This window comes from Miniopterus schreibersii (genome assembly GCF_964146895.1).
Source record: "Miniopterus schreibersii genome assembly, chromosome: 19".
Lineage (NCBI taxonomy): Eukaryota > Metazoa > Chordata > Mammalia > Chiroptera > Miniopteridae > Miniopterus > Miniopterus schreibersii.
Window position 1 is genome coordinate 26,323,149 of NC_138119.1, and position 17,044 is coordinate 26,340,192.

The following is a 17,044-nucleotide window of genomic DNA, read 5'->3' on the forward strand; positions in this document are numbered from 1 at the left end:
TGGGGCCATGAAACTTTCAGTACCTGTTTATATACATTTATCACATAATCTAAAATATTTTTAATGGTGACCCTAAAAGAAATGCCTCAAAGTAGGACAAAGAATAAACAGATGTCACAAAAGAGACAGAATATTCAAACTACTGTGAGTGCGTATCTTTTGAAGAATGATTTTTCTGGTTAGAATTGGTTGCTAGTTTAAAACAGAAGCTCTTCTCCATTTTAAAAAGTAGCACTGATTGCTCTGATTTTTTTCTTCTTACTTATTCTAGGAAAAGATTGTTGTTGCCTTTATCAGGCTAATAAATGCATCCGAAAATCAAAAGTTACAATCATTGGTTCCGATCAATAGAATTAGTTCATTTTCTAGTTTATGTGGAGCAGAAAATTATTAATCATTCAGTACAGTAAATGCCAAGAACTGTGAAACAGGCTCACAAAACTGTGAGGCAAATAGAATGAATATTATGAAAAACCCTGTTGAATAGTTAATAGTCATAATGATTTGTTTGGTATGTGTATTTAATGAGGCTTGGCAGTAATGAAGGACTGAATCCTGACGTCGGAAGAGAGTGCTCGGGCAGTTGACAGACAGAAGGCCCTTGTCTTAGTCTTCACTCTGTAATTAACACATTGTGACGTAAGGCAGGTTTGGGGGCCTCAAATCATCTGTTGAAATGGAGCTCTTTTTTTCAATACACTATAAGCACGTGCTAGGTTCCAGACACTACTAGTAGATTTAAAAAAAAAAAAATCAGGAAACGATTCTCCATTTGACAGTAGCCTAGAGGGGAAGGCAGTATGGTACTTACAGTCATTTGGAACTCCCCATATTTCTGAGTGTATTATCCTGTCAGAGTTTCTTTAAGATTTTATTTTTAATCTGTTCTTCTGGCAAGTGTAGATCTGACATTAGTTGTCTGTCTTTTAAACTGAGAGAATATGAGCATGGGCTACCCTTTACACTCCCTGACACGTGAATGGCCTAACCTGAGATTGTACAGCTATGAGAATTATGCTTTTTACCTGCTTCAACCAAACTAAACAGGAGAAGTTCAAAATGCCGTGCTTATGGAGATCCTGTGGCAATGTTCGGTATCTAATTTCCCAACACAGTGATTAATGACAGACTTATCTTGCTTCTTAGGAATAAAAATTGTAAAACATGTTTGTATTCATTTTCTTTGGTATGTAGCAAATTATCACAAATTTAGTGGCTTAAAGCAGTGCCTCTTTAGTATTTCAGTTTCCATGAGTCAGAAGTCCGGGTATGGCTTAGCTGGGTCCTCTGTTCATGTTGTCACAAAGTTGCGATCAAGGTGTCAGCCAGGGCCAGTCTTAATGAGGCCCAAGGAGGCTTGGAGTCCTCTTCTGAACTCATGTAGTTATTGGTAGGATTCATTTCCCCGCAGCTACAGAACTTGTGGAAGCTCTGAGGCCAGTAGAATTGCTCCCCTCAAGACCCTCTTTTCATGGGTTCATCAGATGAGGAGAAATCCACCCAGAATAATCTCCCTGTTGATTAGTATGAACTTACTTCATTAGGGACCTAACTTACATCCTCATAATTCATTACCTCTGCCATATTTCATTAGTTAGAAGCAAGTTACAGGTTCCACCTACGCTCAAAGGGGAGTTACACATGGTATGGATATCAGGATACCAGGGGGTATGACTCAGAGGAACCATTTTAGCATTCTGCCTGCAATGGTGGAATTTATTTTTTATTTTTCTCTTTTGTAAGTATTGAATAGGTATAATATCTACAAATTTTTATATAGGGTATGTTAAAAAATACAACAGATATTCCAGTTTAGGAAATGGGATGTTATCATTGCCTTTAAAATTCATTTGTGTGCTGCACTGTCTTGCTGCTATATTAATTTTGTCTTAAATATATCTTTTTCCCCCCTAGGCTGCCAGTACACCATTGAATCCTTTAAGTTTTCAGTGTGAATTTGTAAAACTCAGGATTGACCTTCTGCAAGCCTTCTCTCAACTTATCTGTACTTGTAATAGCCTAAAGACAAGCCCCCCACCTGCAATCGCCACAACAATTGCCATGACCTTAGGGAATGACCTTCAGAGGTGTGGTCGCATCTCTAATCAGGCAGGTCTCAACTTTATTTTCAGCGCAATTTTTGTTTACACTTTAGAGGTTTTGAGGTTAGTTGCGAGATAAAAAATCCTGAAATTTATAAATCAGTGGTTTGACTCAGACATTAAACATCCAGTGCTTATTAACTTATCTGTCTTGCCAAAAATAGGCTGATGTCTTATTAGAATTATTAGAATGACAAAGTGATTGATATGTCTCACTTAATGCTACATATTTATATAAAGAGAAAGGACATGCATTTTAAAGAAGCTGGGATGTTAATAACTATAGTAATTACTTAGTGGAACTTAAAGAAGCTAAAAATGCAGCATTTTGTTTCTGTCCATCAGGTATAAATTACCATAATCTTATGCACATTTGTATTTGCCCTCTGTTAATTTTATTTAACAAGGTTTATAAAAATGAATGGAATGAAAATGAAAAAGAGTTGAAGTCGTTTTTAGATTTATTATTTGACTCTTTTGGTTTTTGTGTATACACAATAATGATAGCCTATTTATCATAATTAATATTTTTCCTTCTTTATAGATGAAACAGTCCATGGAAGAATTCCGAAGTCTTGCTTCCCGATACGGGGATCTTTATCAGGCATCTTTTGATGCTGACTCGGCAACTTTGAGGAATGTGGAGCTGTATCCTAAACTTGCCCCAATAGGTCTTGTTCTTTTGAAGTCTCCTTTTAAACATAAGTACTTCAGACATGCCTGATTAAGATAGATGTATATCAGATCAGCCTATACAGTTATTATAATTAATAATTTCTCCTTTGAAATCTAGTATAAGCAGTATGATTTTACTTTTTATTTTAAACCAGGCTTTTTAAAAAAGTGGTGACTCAGTGGTGGTCTTTCTCTACCTCTAGGAAGAGTGTCCAACACCCACTTTGTGCACACTTGAGCCACAACAGACAACTCAAAATGTGTTCCCACCAGAGAACTATTTTCTGCTTTGTCTTACCTTCGCTAAAATATAACCCTCACCTTGACTTATTTAATATTCAGATACTGTAAAGTCTGTAGTGGATTTCTTTCTTTTTAGGTATAACCTTAACATTAATCCAGACAGCAGCAGAGCTGTTTACTGATATCTCATGCAATAGAAGCTCTGATTTTGGATCCAGAATCTGCAAGGTATTTCTAATAATAGTTTGCATTAAAGAACACTTTCAAATATGTTATCTTACCTAATCATCACAACAGTGTTTTGGAAGAGGTAGTATGCGGGGGGAAACTAGGAAGAGCTTCTCCAGCATTTGTCTGAGGTGACATAGCTAGTGACGAAACCTGGATTTTCTGATTGTTGTTTACTTATCTCCTATTTTCTCATCATTGACTGGAAAATTAACTGGGAAGAAATTCATTGAATTTCAACATTTTCTTCTCACATATTATAACTAAAATTTGGTATGAAAAATTGAGTTAGTAATATAATTAAACTGGAACTTGAAATTTTTTTTTTTTTGGTTTCCCAAGCAAAAAGGTATTCCTGTTTTTGCTTTGTTAAAAATTATTCTCCCCTCCCCTACTATTAATTAATTAATCAAAATATTTTTATAGAAGAATGACCCATTGGTTTTTCCCAATATAGTATTCTATTTTGGAATGTGCATTTTCAACTGTCTGTACTTTTCTATCTAGTAAGGCCTATGATTCCAAGATCAGCTTCCTCAAGAGAATGTAATCAACATGCATTTTAAATTTCTGTGCCCTAAAGTGCTGACTCACATTTCTTTTCAGGGCAGTACCAAGTTCCTTGTCTTCTGTTTTAAAGTACCGCCTACTCTCAGCCTACCCTGCTTGGCAATTTTCCCCCCCACTTATCTGGTCCATTTTCATATTTTCATGACATGCTAATTTTTACCTATTTATCTTTCTCTCATCTGTTTATTTTCCCTAGTTTGCAGTGTTTGACTTGCTGGATTTTTAAAAAAAATTATTTATTTATTAGTTTGTTTAAAACAAGCTTCTCCCTTCAAAATTTGAAGATGTTCTTAGACTTCATATTTTTCATAGTTTTTGCCAATTAATTGATACTTCAGGCTCACACCTTTTCTCATTGTGCAGTATTCATTTAACTGCTCAGAACACAAGTGCCATTGTACTGTTGGTCAACATACTAGAAATTAGTGTTTTTCTTGATTAACTCTATCAGCGAGCTAGGGCCATGGCCAGCAGGGACGGGGTGAAGGGAGCTACCAGCTCGCACGTGCTGCTCTTACCCGCTCCCCGTCCTCTCACTTTTCATCGCTCTTCTGCATCCCTTCATCCCTCACGCCCACTGCCCTCACCTTTGTCCTTCACAGCAATGAAAAAGTGGAAAAGAAAGCTTGTATATCTTGAGGGCGAGTTCTTTGGGTTTTATTTGCAATAGTGTGTAACTGCAAGGAGTAGATTCCTCCTAAAACTTCTGTTCTTGATAGCATATATTTTGTGCCTTTCAAGTAAAGAAGGGCCTACTGCTAAAAAGAACCTCAAGAGAGTGAGGCATACTGCTGTTTCACTGTAGTTTTTACAGAAATCTGTGTATCTCTTTCATAGCCTAGAAGGTTTTGGTGGGGGGAAGAGATCTTATTTTATTCAACTTTGTATCGCTAGCAACTAACATAGTACTTAAGCCTGTGTATCAGTAAATGTGGGATAGGATGGGGGAGATGTTTATAATCATGAATGTAATTATGTTCCTCATACCAGCTTTTCAGGGTTATCAGGAAAAAAGAATTTGAGATGCTTGTTCATTACATTTTTCTATTCTAGCTTCTTGTTCAGCCTGTCATGATTCCTTTGCACTTAACTTTTATTTCTACTGCCTGAAAAAATAAGGGAATGACTACAGGGACAAGATTTGAATACTTTTATACTACCTAGCAACCAAAGTGATTAAGACTTAATGAAGTTAGGTATGGGTTAGAATTCCAGCTTGTCACTTACTGCTTATTTGAGACTGAAGACAAATTACTTAACGTCTCGAAGCCTCAGTTTCCTCATCTATAAAATGGGAATAACAGTGCGTACTTCATTATCTTAAAGATTAAATGAGAATGTGTGGAAAGTGCCTGATGCATTTAGACATTAAAATTGTTACTAGTGTGGGTCACTGATTGATACTGATTTTAACTTCAGTTTCCAGGAATATGGATCCCCAGGTGCAGCCCACGCTGATAGTGAATATGAGAGAAGAATGGTGTCTGTATATAACCATGTCTTGGAGGAGGTGGAATCACTCAATCGGAAATATACCCCTGTTTCTTATATGGCAAGTGGCATTTGTTTTATTGAGCTTTTATTCTGTGCAAGTGGGTTTTTACCCATCTCTGGCACTTACTGTGTGACCAACAGATAAACCTCTCTGTGCCTGTTTCCTCTGCCTGTTTTGTGGCCGGGTTAACATAGTGCGCACCTCACAGCATTATTATGAGGGTGAAATCGGGATTCATGAAAGCACTTCGCACTTCTGTAGCTGCTCCGTAGTCATATTAGCATGTCAAATCTGCCCTACCAGAATGCAGATAAAACAAATTCTTTTCTTTTTTAACACGCTAACTGAAGTTGCAGTTGTTTTCAACCCAGGCTACAATTAGGATCACTTTGGAAGCTTTTTTAAAAAAAATACATCAGTATTCAGGGCCCACTCCATACCAGTTAACTCTGTATCTGTGCAGTTGAGGCCCAGGCATTAGTATTTTCAAAAGCTCCCAGGTGATTCTGTCATGCCACCAGGATTGAGAACCACTGGCCAATTGAAACAAAGAACTGGGCTTGTTATCTGACCGGCACTAAATCAGTTCCTGCGAGGTGATGCCATTGATACTTTTTAGAATACTTGTCCACCTTTCGTCCGCTGAATCTCTGCTGCCTTTGGCACTGTTGAGCACTCACTCTTTATTCAGTCTCATCCCTTGACTTCCCAGTCACAGGACAGATGGACATACTCTCGCCCAGATTCTCTCCTCCGTGTCTGGCCAGTCTCCAGTGTCTTAGTCAGCTCAGGCTCCTGTAACAGAATACTGTAGACTTGGTGGCTTAAACAACAGACACTTATTTCTCACAGTTTTGGAAGGTGGGGAAAAAAAGTGATCTAGGATCACTTTTTAAACAAGTAAACTAGTGCCGGCCAATTTGGTTCCTGGTGAGGACCCTTTTGTGGGCTTGCAGGCTGCCTCTTTCTCACTGTGTCCTCGCATGTTCTATAGAGCTCTGATCTCTTTTTATAAGGACACTAATTCCATCATGGGGGGGCCCATCCTCATGACCTCGTCTAAACCTAGTTGTCACCTTCCAGAGGCCCCATCTTCAAATACCAACACATAGGGAATTAGGGTTTTACCATATGAACTTGGAGGAGACACACACATTCAGTCCATAACACCCTGTCTTTGAACTTTACTCCTTGGAGAGTTTTTGCCCTGCCCTAACATTAGATGCTGATATTCCCGGTAGCTCTCTTCTGGTTCCTACTTTTCTCACTCTGTACTCTTACCATTTATCAGGTATTTTAGAAATTGGCAAGATGAGTTAGGAGTTAGATTAGATTTTAAGGACAGATACTTTCCTTGACATTAGAGCTTTCCACGTAAGGTCATTAGTACATATTTGCTGAATCGAACTGACACAGGTTTGACAATGAGATTGGTTGCTAAGGGAGATTATAAAGATTATCTTTGAAGTAAACACACACATCTGTGTGAGACACTGATTAAATTATTTTCATATTCCCTCTAAGCTGCACCCTAAGAAATTAAGTAGATGCCAAACAGTAACTTGAGTTTAATGGAGTTGAATCCACTGAATATAATGGAAAGAAGGGGAATTGTCGGGTCAGTAGGAGACATAGTACAGAGAAAAGAGTCCTAGGTTCAAATTCCCCCTCTGCCACTCAGCAGGTCTGTGAATTTAGACAAATTAACATTCTTTTCTATGATATGGAAAAAAGATCTACCTCATAGAGTTACTGTGAAGTTTAAGTGAAATAATGTATATTGCCTAGCACCGTGCCTGGCATGGCACATAAGGAGTGGTTAATAAATATTAATTCTCTTTTTTTCTCCACGTTGTATTTTATAGATGTGATATTACCTGAGCCCCAAATTCAGTTCCACAAGTATTTATTGAATCCTAAGAATAGAAAAATGACAAAGATACAGGGTCTTCCTTCGAGTTGTCTGTAGTCTAATTGAAAAAGGAAGATTCTGTAAACACAGTGCAGTGTATGTCAGAAATAGAGCTCTGCACAAGGTAAAGATGTAGCACAAAAGAGAAGTAATTCATGTCGAAGGATAGACAGAGTGGGGTAAGGGTGTAAGTCAGAGGATGTCTTTGCAGATGAGCTTTCCAGGCAGACAAAGGTAGAGAATTTCAGGCAGAGAACAACATGTTTGAAAGCAGAGCATGAAATAGCATGTGCCTTCCGGAAACAGTTTGTTATTGTTGCAGCAGAATGCGCAGGCAGGGGACTGGAGAGGCAGGCAGCAGCCGGATGACAAAAGGCTTTGAGCACAGTATTAGGGCACTTGGGTTTTATCCTGTGGGCACTAGGGTGTTTTTTAGGAATTTTTAATGGGCAGGGGAGAGAAGTGGTTAGGACTGAACATTCTTGTTATGTAGGCACAGAACAGGTTATGGCTTGAAGGGCATGAAATCAGAGGAAAGAAGAGTAGTTACAAGGCATCTCTCACAGTCCAAGGTAGGGGCTTAATTAATGTAATGGCTGCAGGAATGAGAAGGACAGATACATGAGAAAGATACTTAGGGTCAATATTGTCAAGGCTTCGGGGTTTTTGTTTGTTTGATTAGATGTGAGAAGATGGAGATGTGACCTCCAGGTTTCCATGTTACCAGGTCCGCAAGTGGTTGATCCTTTACTGAGACAGAATGTAGCAGGGTGGTGGAAGAAGGTGAAGGCCATTTTTTTTTTTTTTTTTTTAATATATATTGATTTCAGAGAGAGAGAGAGAGAGGGAGAGAGAGAAACATTAATGATGAGAGAGTCATTGATCGGCTGCCTCCTGCACGCCCCCAAGTGGGGATCGAGCCCTCAAACCAGGCATGTGCCCCGACTGAGAATCGAACCTCGATCGCCTGGATCCTAGGTCAAAGCTCAACCTCTGAGCCACACCCGGCCAGGCGTGAAGGTCATTTTTAACGTGTGGCTCTTATAGGCAGTTGGGTAATAGGTCTGGTGTGGGAAGGAGATGGGCTGGAATGCATGTAAGGTCATTATGAATGTAGAGGTTTTAAAGTCATGAGAGTAGAGAAAATTGCCTGTTAGGAATACGTGGACTAAGGAGAGTATCAACATTTACGGAAGAAACAAAGGAAGAGAATCTTAGGAAGGAAGATTGGAGAGGGGAAGAATCAGAAAAAGTGAGGGCAGGGACCATAAATGGAATTCCTTGGAAGAAGGAATTATCAGGTGCCACAGTATTGTCAAAAAATACGAAGGCTGAAAAGTATTGGATTTGGCAATGAAGAGAGTATTGGCGATGCACTGGTCTTCCTGCTGGTTTAGCAACCATGATATGTGATTTCACATCTCCAGACTGTTACTTTAATAGCCAATTGCTACTAACATACCTGGTGAGGTCTGCCCAGGGGGCTGGTGGCCTCAGAGGCAGTCCTGCTTTCCCAGGAGGGAATTGCAAAACCTGCATCCATTCTTCTAAAAGGGAACAGCCAGACACTTAGGGTCCTCTAAGTCCTGAGTTCACTTGGGGTCCTCTCAGTCCATCCTTTAAAGATGTTTCTCTCCTTAAACACTATTGTGGCATCAGAGGTTCCACCACAAGTAGGATATCCCTGCAAATGCTTCCCGTGTTCCTTGATGCAGTTAAACCTGAAGAAATAGACCCAATATCTTTAAATCTGTGTTGTGATTCTCTTAAGTAATAGATCTGACATTTGTATTACTGCTAGTGTGTTGTGCATGAAATATTCAGTAGCCTGAAACCAGTGAGGGGTAGTTTCTTCTGGCTTTCTGCCTTATTGCCCAACTTTTAAAAAATGTTTACAGCATAGGCAACTAGGTGACAGTTTACTTGAAATCAGGAGCTTAGAAGGACAGACAACATACTGTATAGTGGAGTGGTTTTCAACCTGTGGTGCTTTGGGGGGGCCACTGAGAGGGGTGTAGACTGAGGGCATGGTAGACCACATAGGAATGGTTCTCGGTGCCCCAAAGTTTAAGTGTCTGATAGTGCTGGGACTTTTCCCCCCTATTGTTTGCAAGCCATTGGGGAAATGGAACAAAAATCACTGACCGAAGTCAGGATTAGGCAACCTCGGTTCTAGCTCCACTTTGTTCCATTACCTATCTAGGTGACCTGTGTCGTCATCCAAATGGACAATAGCTGTGATGGGTTTATGGGTGTATGCTAACCTCCATACCCATCAAGTTGTGTACATGAAATATATACAGCTTTTTGTATGTCATTATACAGCAGCAGAGTGGTTTTAAATTTTAAAAATAAATAAATAACCTTGGAAATCTTAAATTCTGGTTCTATGATCCTTTTCACTGAGACTCAAAGAATTTACTATAGCGTTGTTATTACCCTGCAGTAAATGCTGGGATTTTCAAAACTCAGTTAGACCTGTGAAATAATGTTCGAAAGGGATATTACAGTTTCATAGTTCCGTAGAGCTGGACTATATAGTCATTCTTCCTCTTAATTCCAGTAAGCTCACCGTCGCTCACTCGCTGGGACCTCAGGGCCGTAGGGTCAGGGAAGCCGCCTAGTGGAGGTGGGTTGACAGAATGAGGCAGCTCGAAGCCACAGTCCCGCGTGGGATTTGGTGTCAGCCCTCGGATGTTAATGTGCCGCTCTGGCTCCTTTACCACGTGCTCTTTATCACACTTCGCCAACTTAATCAACCATAGTTGCTCCATATTTTAGTGTCATAATGTTTACTAGCTCTGAGCTCTGTAGAAGTGCAGAGTTTCCGTACTGCTTAGCCTTGAGCAATGCGGGTTTTCTCCCTCCTGTCGTTTACTTCTTACTGACTGTACTACTTCAAAGCAAAGTAAAATCTGTGGTCATACTATCCCTTATGCTCCGTAACGTGAATGATTTGGCAAATGTCCACAGTCCCTGGGTGTTGCGTCAGTTTCCTGATTGGTGGCATTAGTGTTGTTTCTGTAATAATCTATGTGAGCATTTATAGTTTTTAAACTTCTTCTTGAAAGTACCGTTTGTTGATGAAATTTGGAAATTTATTTTTATTTGATTCCGTCTCTCTTTCCCCCGCAGCATACAGCATGCCTCTGCAATGCCATCATTGCTTTGCTGAAAGTTCCTCTTTCGTTTCAGAGATATTTTTTCCAGAAACTGCAGTCTACCAGCATTAAGGTAATATAGGAAGAATGCCACAGTTAATATAGATTAAAAACCCAGTTCTCTTCTACGGATTAAGTGGGGCATGGCTCTGCTTCAGGACCTTACCTTTGGTTTTGATGAAACTTATGCTCTTTAGTTGTAAGCCTTTCCTCCCTTTCCCAGCTGGTTTGGTGTCAGTACCAAAAGCAGTGAGACAAGTGTTTGGGTGGCTGGAGCTCTGTACCTTGGCTCCCTACTTCAAAAATAAGTTGAGTGGTTTTTATCATAGTAGCCTACAAGGACCTTGAGCTGAGTCCACCTCTTGAGCTGGATTATCCCACCTCTGGTCAGCCAGTTCAGACCCAACTTCAAATGAAATAGGTCCAGTAAACATCACCAGTCCTACTTCCAAACACTTTTATCTTTGAATAATAAGCTTTGAGTAGCTAGCCAGTGAATAGAATTAGTATTTTAAAATATTTAAACTACTCAATATTTAAAAGCTGTTTTTGATTCAAAGAATGGAATTGGGGAAATTGTCACTTCTGAAAGATTTCGTGGATTATCCCTGTCAGTAAATGTCTAGTATATTTTGGAATACATCTAAATGCTTTTGATAACAAATAACAAACCAGGCCATTTCACAAGACCTGGATATAAGGAAAATTGATTATCTGGATAAGAAGTCCTAAGGTAACAGGTCTCCAGAGTTGATTACTTCAATGGTTCAACAACATTATCAAAAAGACCCAATTTCTTCTATCTTTTTATTTAGCAAGACTTGAGCTTTCTGTAGTTGAAGTGGATTTGGGGTTTTGTGTTTTTTTTTTAAATATATCTTTATTGATTTCAGAGAGGAAAGGAGAGGGAGAGAGTGATAGAAACATCAATGATGAGAGAGTCATTGATTGAGCCCACAACCCGGGCATGTTCCCTGACCGGGAATTGAACCCTAATCGCCTGGATCCTAGGTTGACGCTCAACCGCTGAGCCACGCCCGGCCGGGCGGATTTGGGATTTTTAATGTGGTTTTAAAGAAAAACTACTCTAATGAGAGGTTAAAAATGTCATTTGGTTTATTTGTGGAAATTGACTTTTATACCATGGTGACTTGGTTATGTATGTAATCCTAGAATTTTAAGTTCATTTGCATTTTAATTTAGTCAGTTTAAAATTACCTAAGACCAAAGAGACATCTGCTGGACATGAAAATTTACATAGTATATTTACCTACTGGAATTGGTTCATTGTCAAAGAAATGCCTCCTCACAGAAATTTGGAGAGCAGTGCCTTCGTTGTTCTCTAATCTGCTACCCTCGGGTAGACCTGGGACATGAGGTTAAAAAAACACAGGTATTTAAAAGGAGGCATTAGGAATAAGAAGCCCTTGACTTTAAAGGTGTGTCTGTCTAGTCGTCCCAGCGTTTCAGGGTGTGTGTCTGCTCGTGTGCGCGTGTAATGTTTTAACCCATGATCGGCGGTTAGCACAGGCATGTTTGTTGGAAGGAAGCTTATTCTTGGTCGTTACCGTTTATTTTGATGTGATTCCAGCTTGCCCTGTCACCGTCCCCCCGGAACCCTGCGGAGCCTATCGCTGTGCAGAATAACCAGCAGCTGGCGCTGAAGGTGGAGGGGGTGGTTCAGCACGGATCTAAACCGGGACTCTTTCGCAAAATTCAGTCTGTCTGTCTGAATGTTTCTTCCACACTACAAAGTAAATCTGGACAAGACTACAAGGTAATTTACAAAAGAAGGAGAATTGTGATGCAATTTTATCAACTCGGTGGTGGGAGTTTTCCAGGGTTTTTCATGGTCAAGCAGATTTAGTTCCACCTCCCAAAGATTAGATGGACACAAGTTAAAAGCACATATTGGGGTGTGAGAGGCTGATAACGCTTACCTTTCCCCTGCCTGAACCATTTGATAGACAAACATTCAGGCAGACGGAGATCAGACTATGAGTGCTATTACTGTAGAGCCAGGGAGAAACCCTGCTCAGGGCCTGGTGGCAAGGACTTCTAGCTTGTACCTCTGAATCGAATTTTCCCACCCAGCTTCAGCCAATACACACAAAGCCTGCCCCTGTAAAACTGATGGCAGGGAGGAGCACCTGCAGCCCAAAGAAGAAGGGAAAGAGAAAAGGCTTAGCTCCCTATGACCAGTTCCCACCCCACAACTTAACAGTCAGTGGGATTCACCACCTCCTCTGGAGACCAGTACAGTTCATCTCATGAAAGGTCCTTTCACACCGAGGGAAACATCAGGAGTTGGGAGAAAGTGTTTCCGTAGTCCTCCTGTCCCCAAAAGCGAGCACATCTATTTATTTTTCTCTATCTTAAGTAAATCTTAGCATTTTCAAAAAAAGAAAGTATGTAGCATTGGCATACAGTGGTCAGATAGAGTAAAATCTTTCCTTTTGAGTATAACTCTAGGAATTTGCTGCTTTGAGAATCATGACATAAGTTAACTAAAGCCGTGCTTACTTTGTTAGCCAAAGCTAAGATTCTGAATTCGTGCCCACGAAACACCAGTCTTCCAAATGTAGGATGTTCCTCCCTTTAGACAGCTCTTTCCAGTTCTGTGGTTTATTCACAGTAAACGGAACAAGGGATCAAGTGCCCAGTTGTGTGAACAGAGTTGTTCAAATGCTCAAAGTGCTTGTGTCCAGGGCTATTGGGGACAGGCTTGAACTGAGGTTCATAGCAAGAAAGGGGTATCAGTAAAGATAAAAAGAGCATTTAATTCTCTTTGGTGGGTTTTAGACGGAAAAAGCCAAGGGGAGGTCTGTTTTAAGCCATTGTCACTTTCTTTACTTCAGTAACTTACTGTCTCTGGCACTCTCCACCCAGTCTGATAAGCTCAGCCTTCGTTCTGTTCTCTTCTTCTCTTTTGACTTTCATGACCCACATGGTTCCTTATGTAGCCATTCACTAGATATTTGGTGACTGATGAAAAAAATCACTTACTGTGTTTATACAACTGTTATGTTTGGGTGATCTCTGTTGTCACAGATCATAGTGAGAATTGACATAGTTAACAGTCTGCAGCTCTTCGCTCACGTTGAGTTTGAAAGAACAGTAACCATGACTCTCTTTGTACCTTGTATATAATGATCTCTACTATTAAGAAAAAAACATTGAAACCAAGAAGTACTGGTCTTCTGCTTGCTGACCTGCCTCTTCAGAGGCATTGACTGAAGCCAGGAAGCTGATGTAATAAGCCATGTTGTACATGATTGCCTTGTAATGTTACTTGCAGGGAGTTTGCAACTTAAAATGTGTCATCCATTTAGAGTCATCAGGTCTTTTTCTGGTCCTTTTAAGGAAGTTCTTGTTTAATAGGCATGTTCTTTAGGAAAATAAAAACCCTACAAAAGTTGAATGTGCAAACAAAAAACAAAAAAATTACCCATAAATAATTTTAAGATCCGGAATTGGTTGATGACTTTATTTTATTAATGTTACAGGTAAATGACTCTGGAAAACTGACCTCATGGTAACTGCTTATTTGAGCCAAAGCTTCAGGGCACATTTATATAATTAATTATACAACAGAAACACACATAAATATAGAGCAAATCTGGTCAAATACTCATTACGATGACCTTTTTATGCATTCTTAGAGAAAGTGCCTCTGACATACTTCATCTTGGCTAGAGGCAGGGGTACACCAGCATGTGTTGTTCTGATATTGAAGGGCAACAGCATGAGTGTCTGTCTAGCTAAATAAATGAATGAGCCCATAAATCTGTGTTCTGCAATGTATTGTTCTGCTAGTTGGAACAAGACACTGATTAAGTGAGCGATGTACAAGTTCTGAAGTTAATTTAATTCTAAAGTTAATACTGAAGGAGGAATCACTATATTACTTAAAAAATATAAAGTCAGACTAGCGAGGAGGAAAGACCTCACTTATATGTTCTTAGTTTACATTTCTTTGCATCTCTTATATTTTAAACTCCCTGACCCAGGTGGCTACATCCTGTTTCTTCAGGATGTCTCTTCACAGACTAAAGAAAGATGAGGATTGGAGTCCAGATCGGGTGTTGGGTAAACAAGTGTAGGGAAGGGCAGTAAAAGCTTCTCTTCTGCCCTCTGAGGGTCTCCAGCCGGGCCCAAGGTGAAACTGACATTAAGGCAGATTAACAGGAGAGAAGCGTACAAATGTTGTTAGAATTTTACATGTAGATGGGAATCTTCACGAGAGAATGAAGTGACCAGAGCAGAAAGCCTGTGCACCTTTAGACACAGAAATGATAAGTTCACGATGAAATGACAAGACACAGGGATTGGGCTCAGGGCAATAAATTGTGGGAAAATGCTAGGAGATCCGTTGGGGCAGTGGGTGAGACTAGATGGGGGTTATTTTAGTAGGTTTGTTTGTACAGATCCATTTCAGCATCGATGCCCAGACTCTGGTGATAAGTGTGTTCTTCTCTTCCTGGTATAGGGAGGCTACCTTTCTTGGGGGAAATTTTATGGCCTATTTTAGGTAAAAAGGGGCAGCCCTTCCTGCATCTGTTGTTTCTCAAGTGCCTTTAGCTCAAAATAATCAGGACGCCACAGCAGCATGTTGGGGTGGTGTGTCCTGACCTCCTTCACCAGGAAGAGACCAGCATATGAAGGGGTTGAGAAAGGCTCTGGGGCTCGTTCTACGAGGATAGCCAGGAGTCAGATCACTCCGCAACTAAGAGCGTAGGCTCTGCCATTAGAGGCCATCTCCACCACTCCTTAGCTGTGTGATGTTGGAGAAATTACTTAACCTGTCTGCCTCAGTTTTCTCCCCTATAAAGCAAGGATAATAATTGTACCTACCTCTTGATGGTTTGCATGGATTAAATAAGCACTTAGGCAGGATCTGACTCATAATAAGCACTCAATCAGTGTTAGCTGTTGTTATTATCTAACAATTCTTTTATTCCAGATACCCATTGACAATATGACCAATGAGATGGAGCAGAGGGTTGAGCCTCATAACGATTACTTTAGTACTCAATTTCTGTTGAACTTTGCTATCCTTGGAACACACAACATTACTGTGGAATCTTCAGTGAAAGACGCCAATGGTATCGTATGGAAGACTGGTCCCAGAACTACCATATTTGTAAAATCCCTGGAAGACCCTTACTCCCAGCAAATTCGCCTGCAACAGCAGCAGGCCCAGCAACCATTACAACAGCAGCAGCAACGAAATGCCTACACACGGTTTTAACCCTGTGACAAACGCACTACAGACTTTACAGGGATTGATTATATTGGCAAAAGTCCTTTGCTTTTTCATGTGGATTAAGATATAAAAGTTATAATTTGGAGCCCATTTACTCATTGGTTTCTGTAATGTAAAAATTCTGAAAAAAATGGGTTTTTTGTTTTCTTAAAAATTTCATTTGAGAAAAATTGAGTTCCTAACCAGAAAGATTTTTTTCTTTGTTCCTTTAACCAGGTCCTTTATCTCATATTTAACATTCTCATTTATTATTACTTTTACTGTTGCTGAGCCTTTCTTTTAAGTCGCCTGTTGGGATCATTGAATTAGTAAATTTGACTGCTTCTCTGCCAAAATATATCACTTGCTGCCAGACACAGACTGATTCTGAGTTAGGCCTTGGGTGTTCTGACCAGTAAGCGCAGTGTTCACCCATGGTGGTAGAAACCGAGTCCTCCCGTCGATGGATTTGGAAGTGTCTCCTGAAACATCCAGTCTTCTGGATTATGAGAGCAGGCAGACTAGCAGATTGAAACATCCTGCTCTATTATTTCAATGACTTGCCTATCTGTTCTGTGCTAAAGCAAACTTAATTTATCATTTTAGTATTTAATTGACCCAAAGAGCAGCTAACAATTACATAGAAAAAATTGGAGATTAATAATTTGTTTTTTCTACTATGTGTGTGATTGTGTAGACTTTTTACATTGTTTCTAAGAGTGGGGGGAAAATCATTCGCATTTAATGTCTTAATGTTTTAAGGTAGGGGGCAGATCTTTGGTTTAGTTTCTTCTTAACAAGTTATGTAATGCTAGACTTGATTGTCTAGAAAGAACAGATTCTTTATAACACAACCTCGATTAGTTGGGATGCTCAGGGAATAGAAGTTTTCTGGTTAGCCAGAAAACCCCTTTTTTCTATTTCAATACTGGTTGAAAACCATTATAAAATCTAATAATAATAAAATACTTTCTTGTCTTAGGACAGCATACTAGATATAATTTAACTGTTCTTTCTTGATTTGGGATCATTCAGTTCTTTGGGATCATGATTTCTAAACATCAGGGATCACAGCATTGCAGATACTGATGATATGAACAGTTGGGCTCGAAGCAGCTCCTAAGAGGAAGCGGGCACATTCCTTGGAAGTTTCTTTTTAAAATAAATCTCTCAATTTGTTTGCTTGTGTTTTGCCTTCTCTTTAAAGTTGACATTGGCTCAAAGGAGGGATAGAGTTTAAAGGAAAAAATGAAGTGGGGTTTTTTTCTTGCCATATGGCCTTTGCAGGTGAGAAGTGATTGGCAACTCAGGTCCCTCCAAGATTGCTTGGCCTCGTGAGCTATTGTCGCAGCACAACACATTTCACTGCCAACAGCCAGAACATTGTCACAAAACATGTAAATCTAGTGGCCA

The 17,044-nt window shown here is 39.8% G+C and overlaps 1 protein-coding gene across 2 annotated transcripts in view; it reads left to right on the plus strand.

The window, feature by feature from the left end:
* Positions 1-16,809, plus strand: part of INTS7 (integrator complex subunit 7) — a 49,830-nt gene extending 33,021 nt beyond the window's left edge. For both annotated transcript variants that reach the window (XM_081122384.1, XM_081122383.1), the window contains 7 exons: positions 1,915-2,109; positions 2,647-2,750; positions 3,180-3,248; positions 5,238-5,370; positions 10,361-10,459; positions 11,978-12,163; positions 15,350-16,809. In XM_081122384.1, coding sequence (XP_080978510.1) covers positions 1,915-2,109; positions 2,647-2,750; positions 3,180-3,248; positions 5,238-5,370; positions 10,361-10,459; positions 11,978-12,163; positions 15,350-15,637 — 1,074 coding nt within the window. In that variant the 3' untranslated portion in view covers positions 15,638-16,809. The remainder of the gene's footprint in view (positions 1-1,914; positions 2,110-2,646; positions 2,751-3,179; positions 3,249-5,237; positions 5,371-10,360; positions 10,460-11,977; positions 12,164-15,349) is intronic.
* The last annotated feature ends 235 nt before the right edge of the window (positions 16,810-17,044 follow it).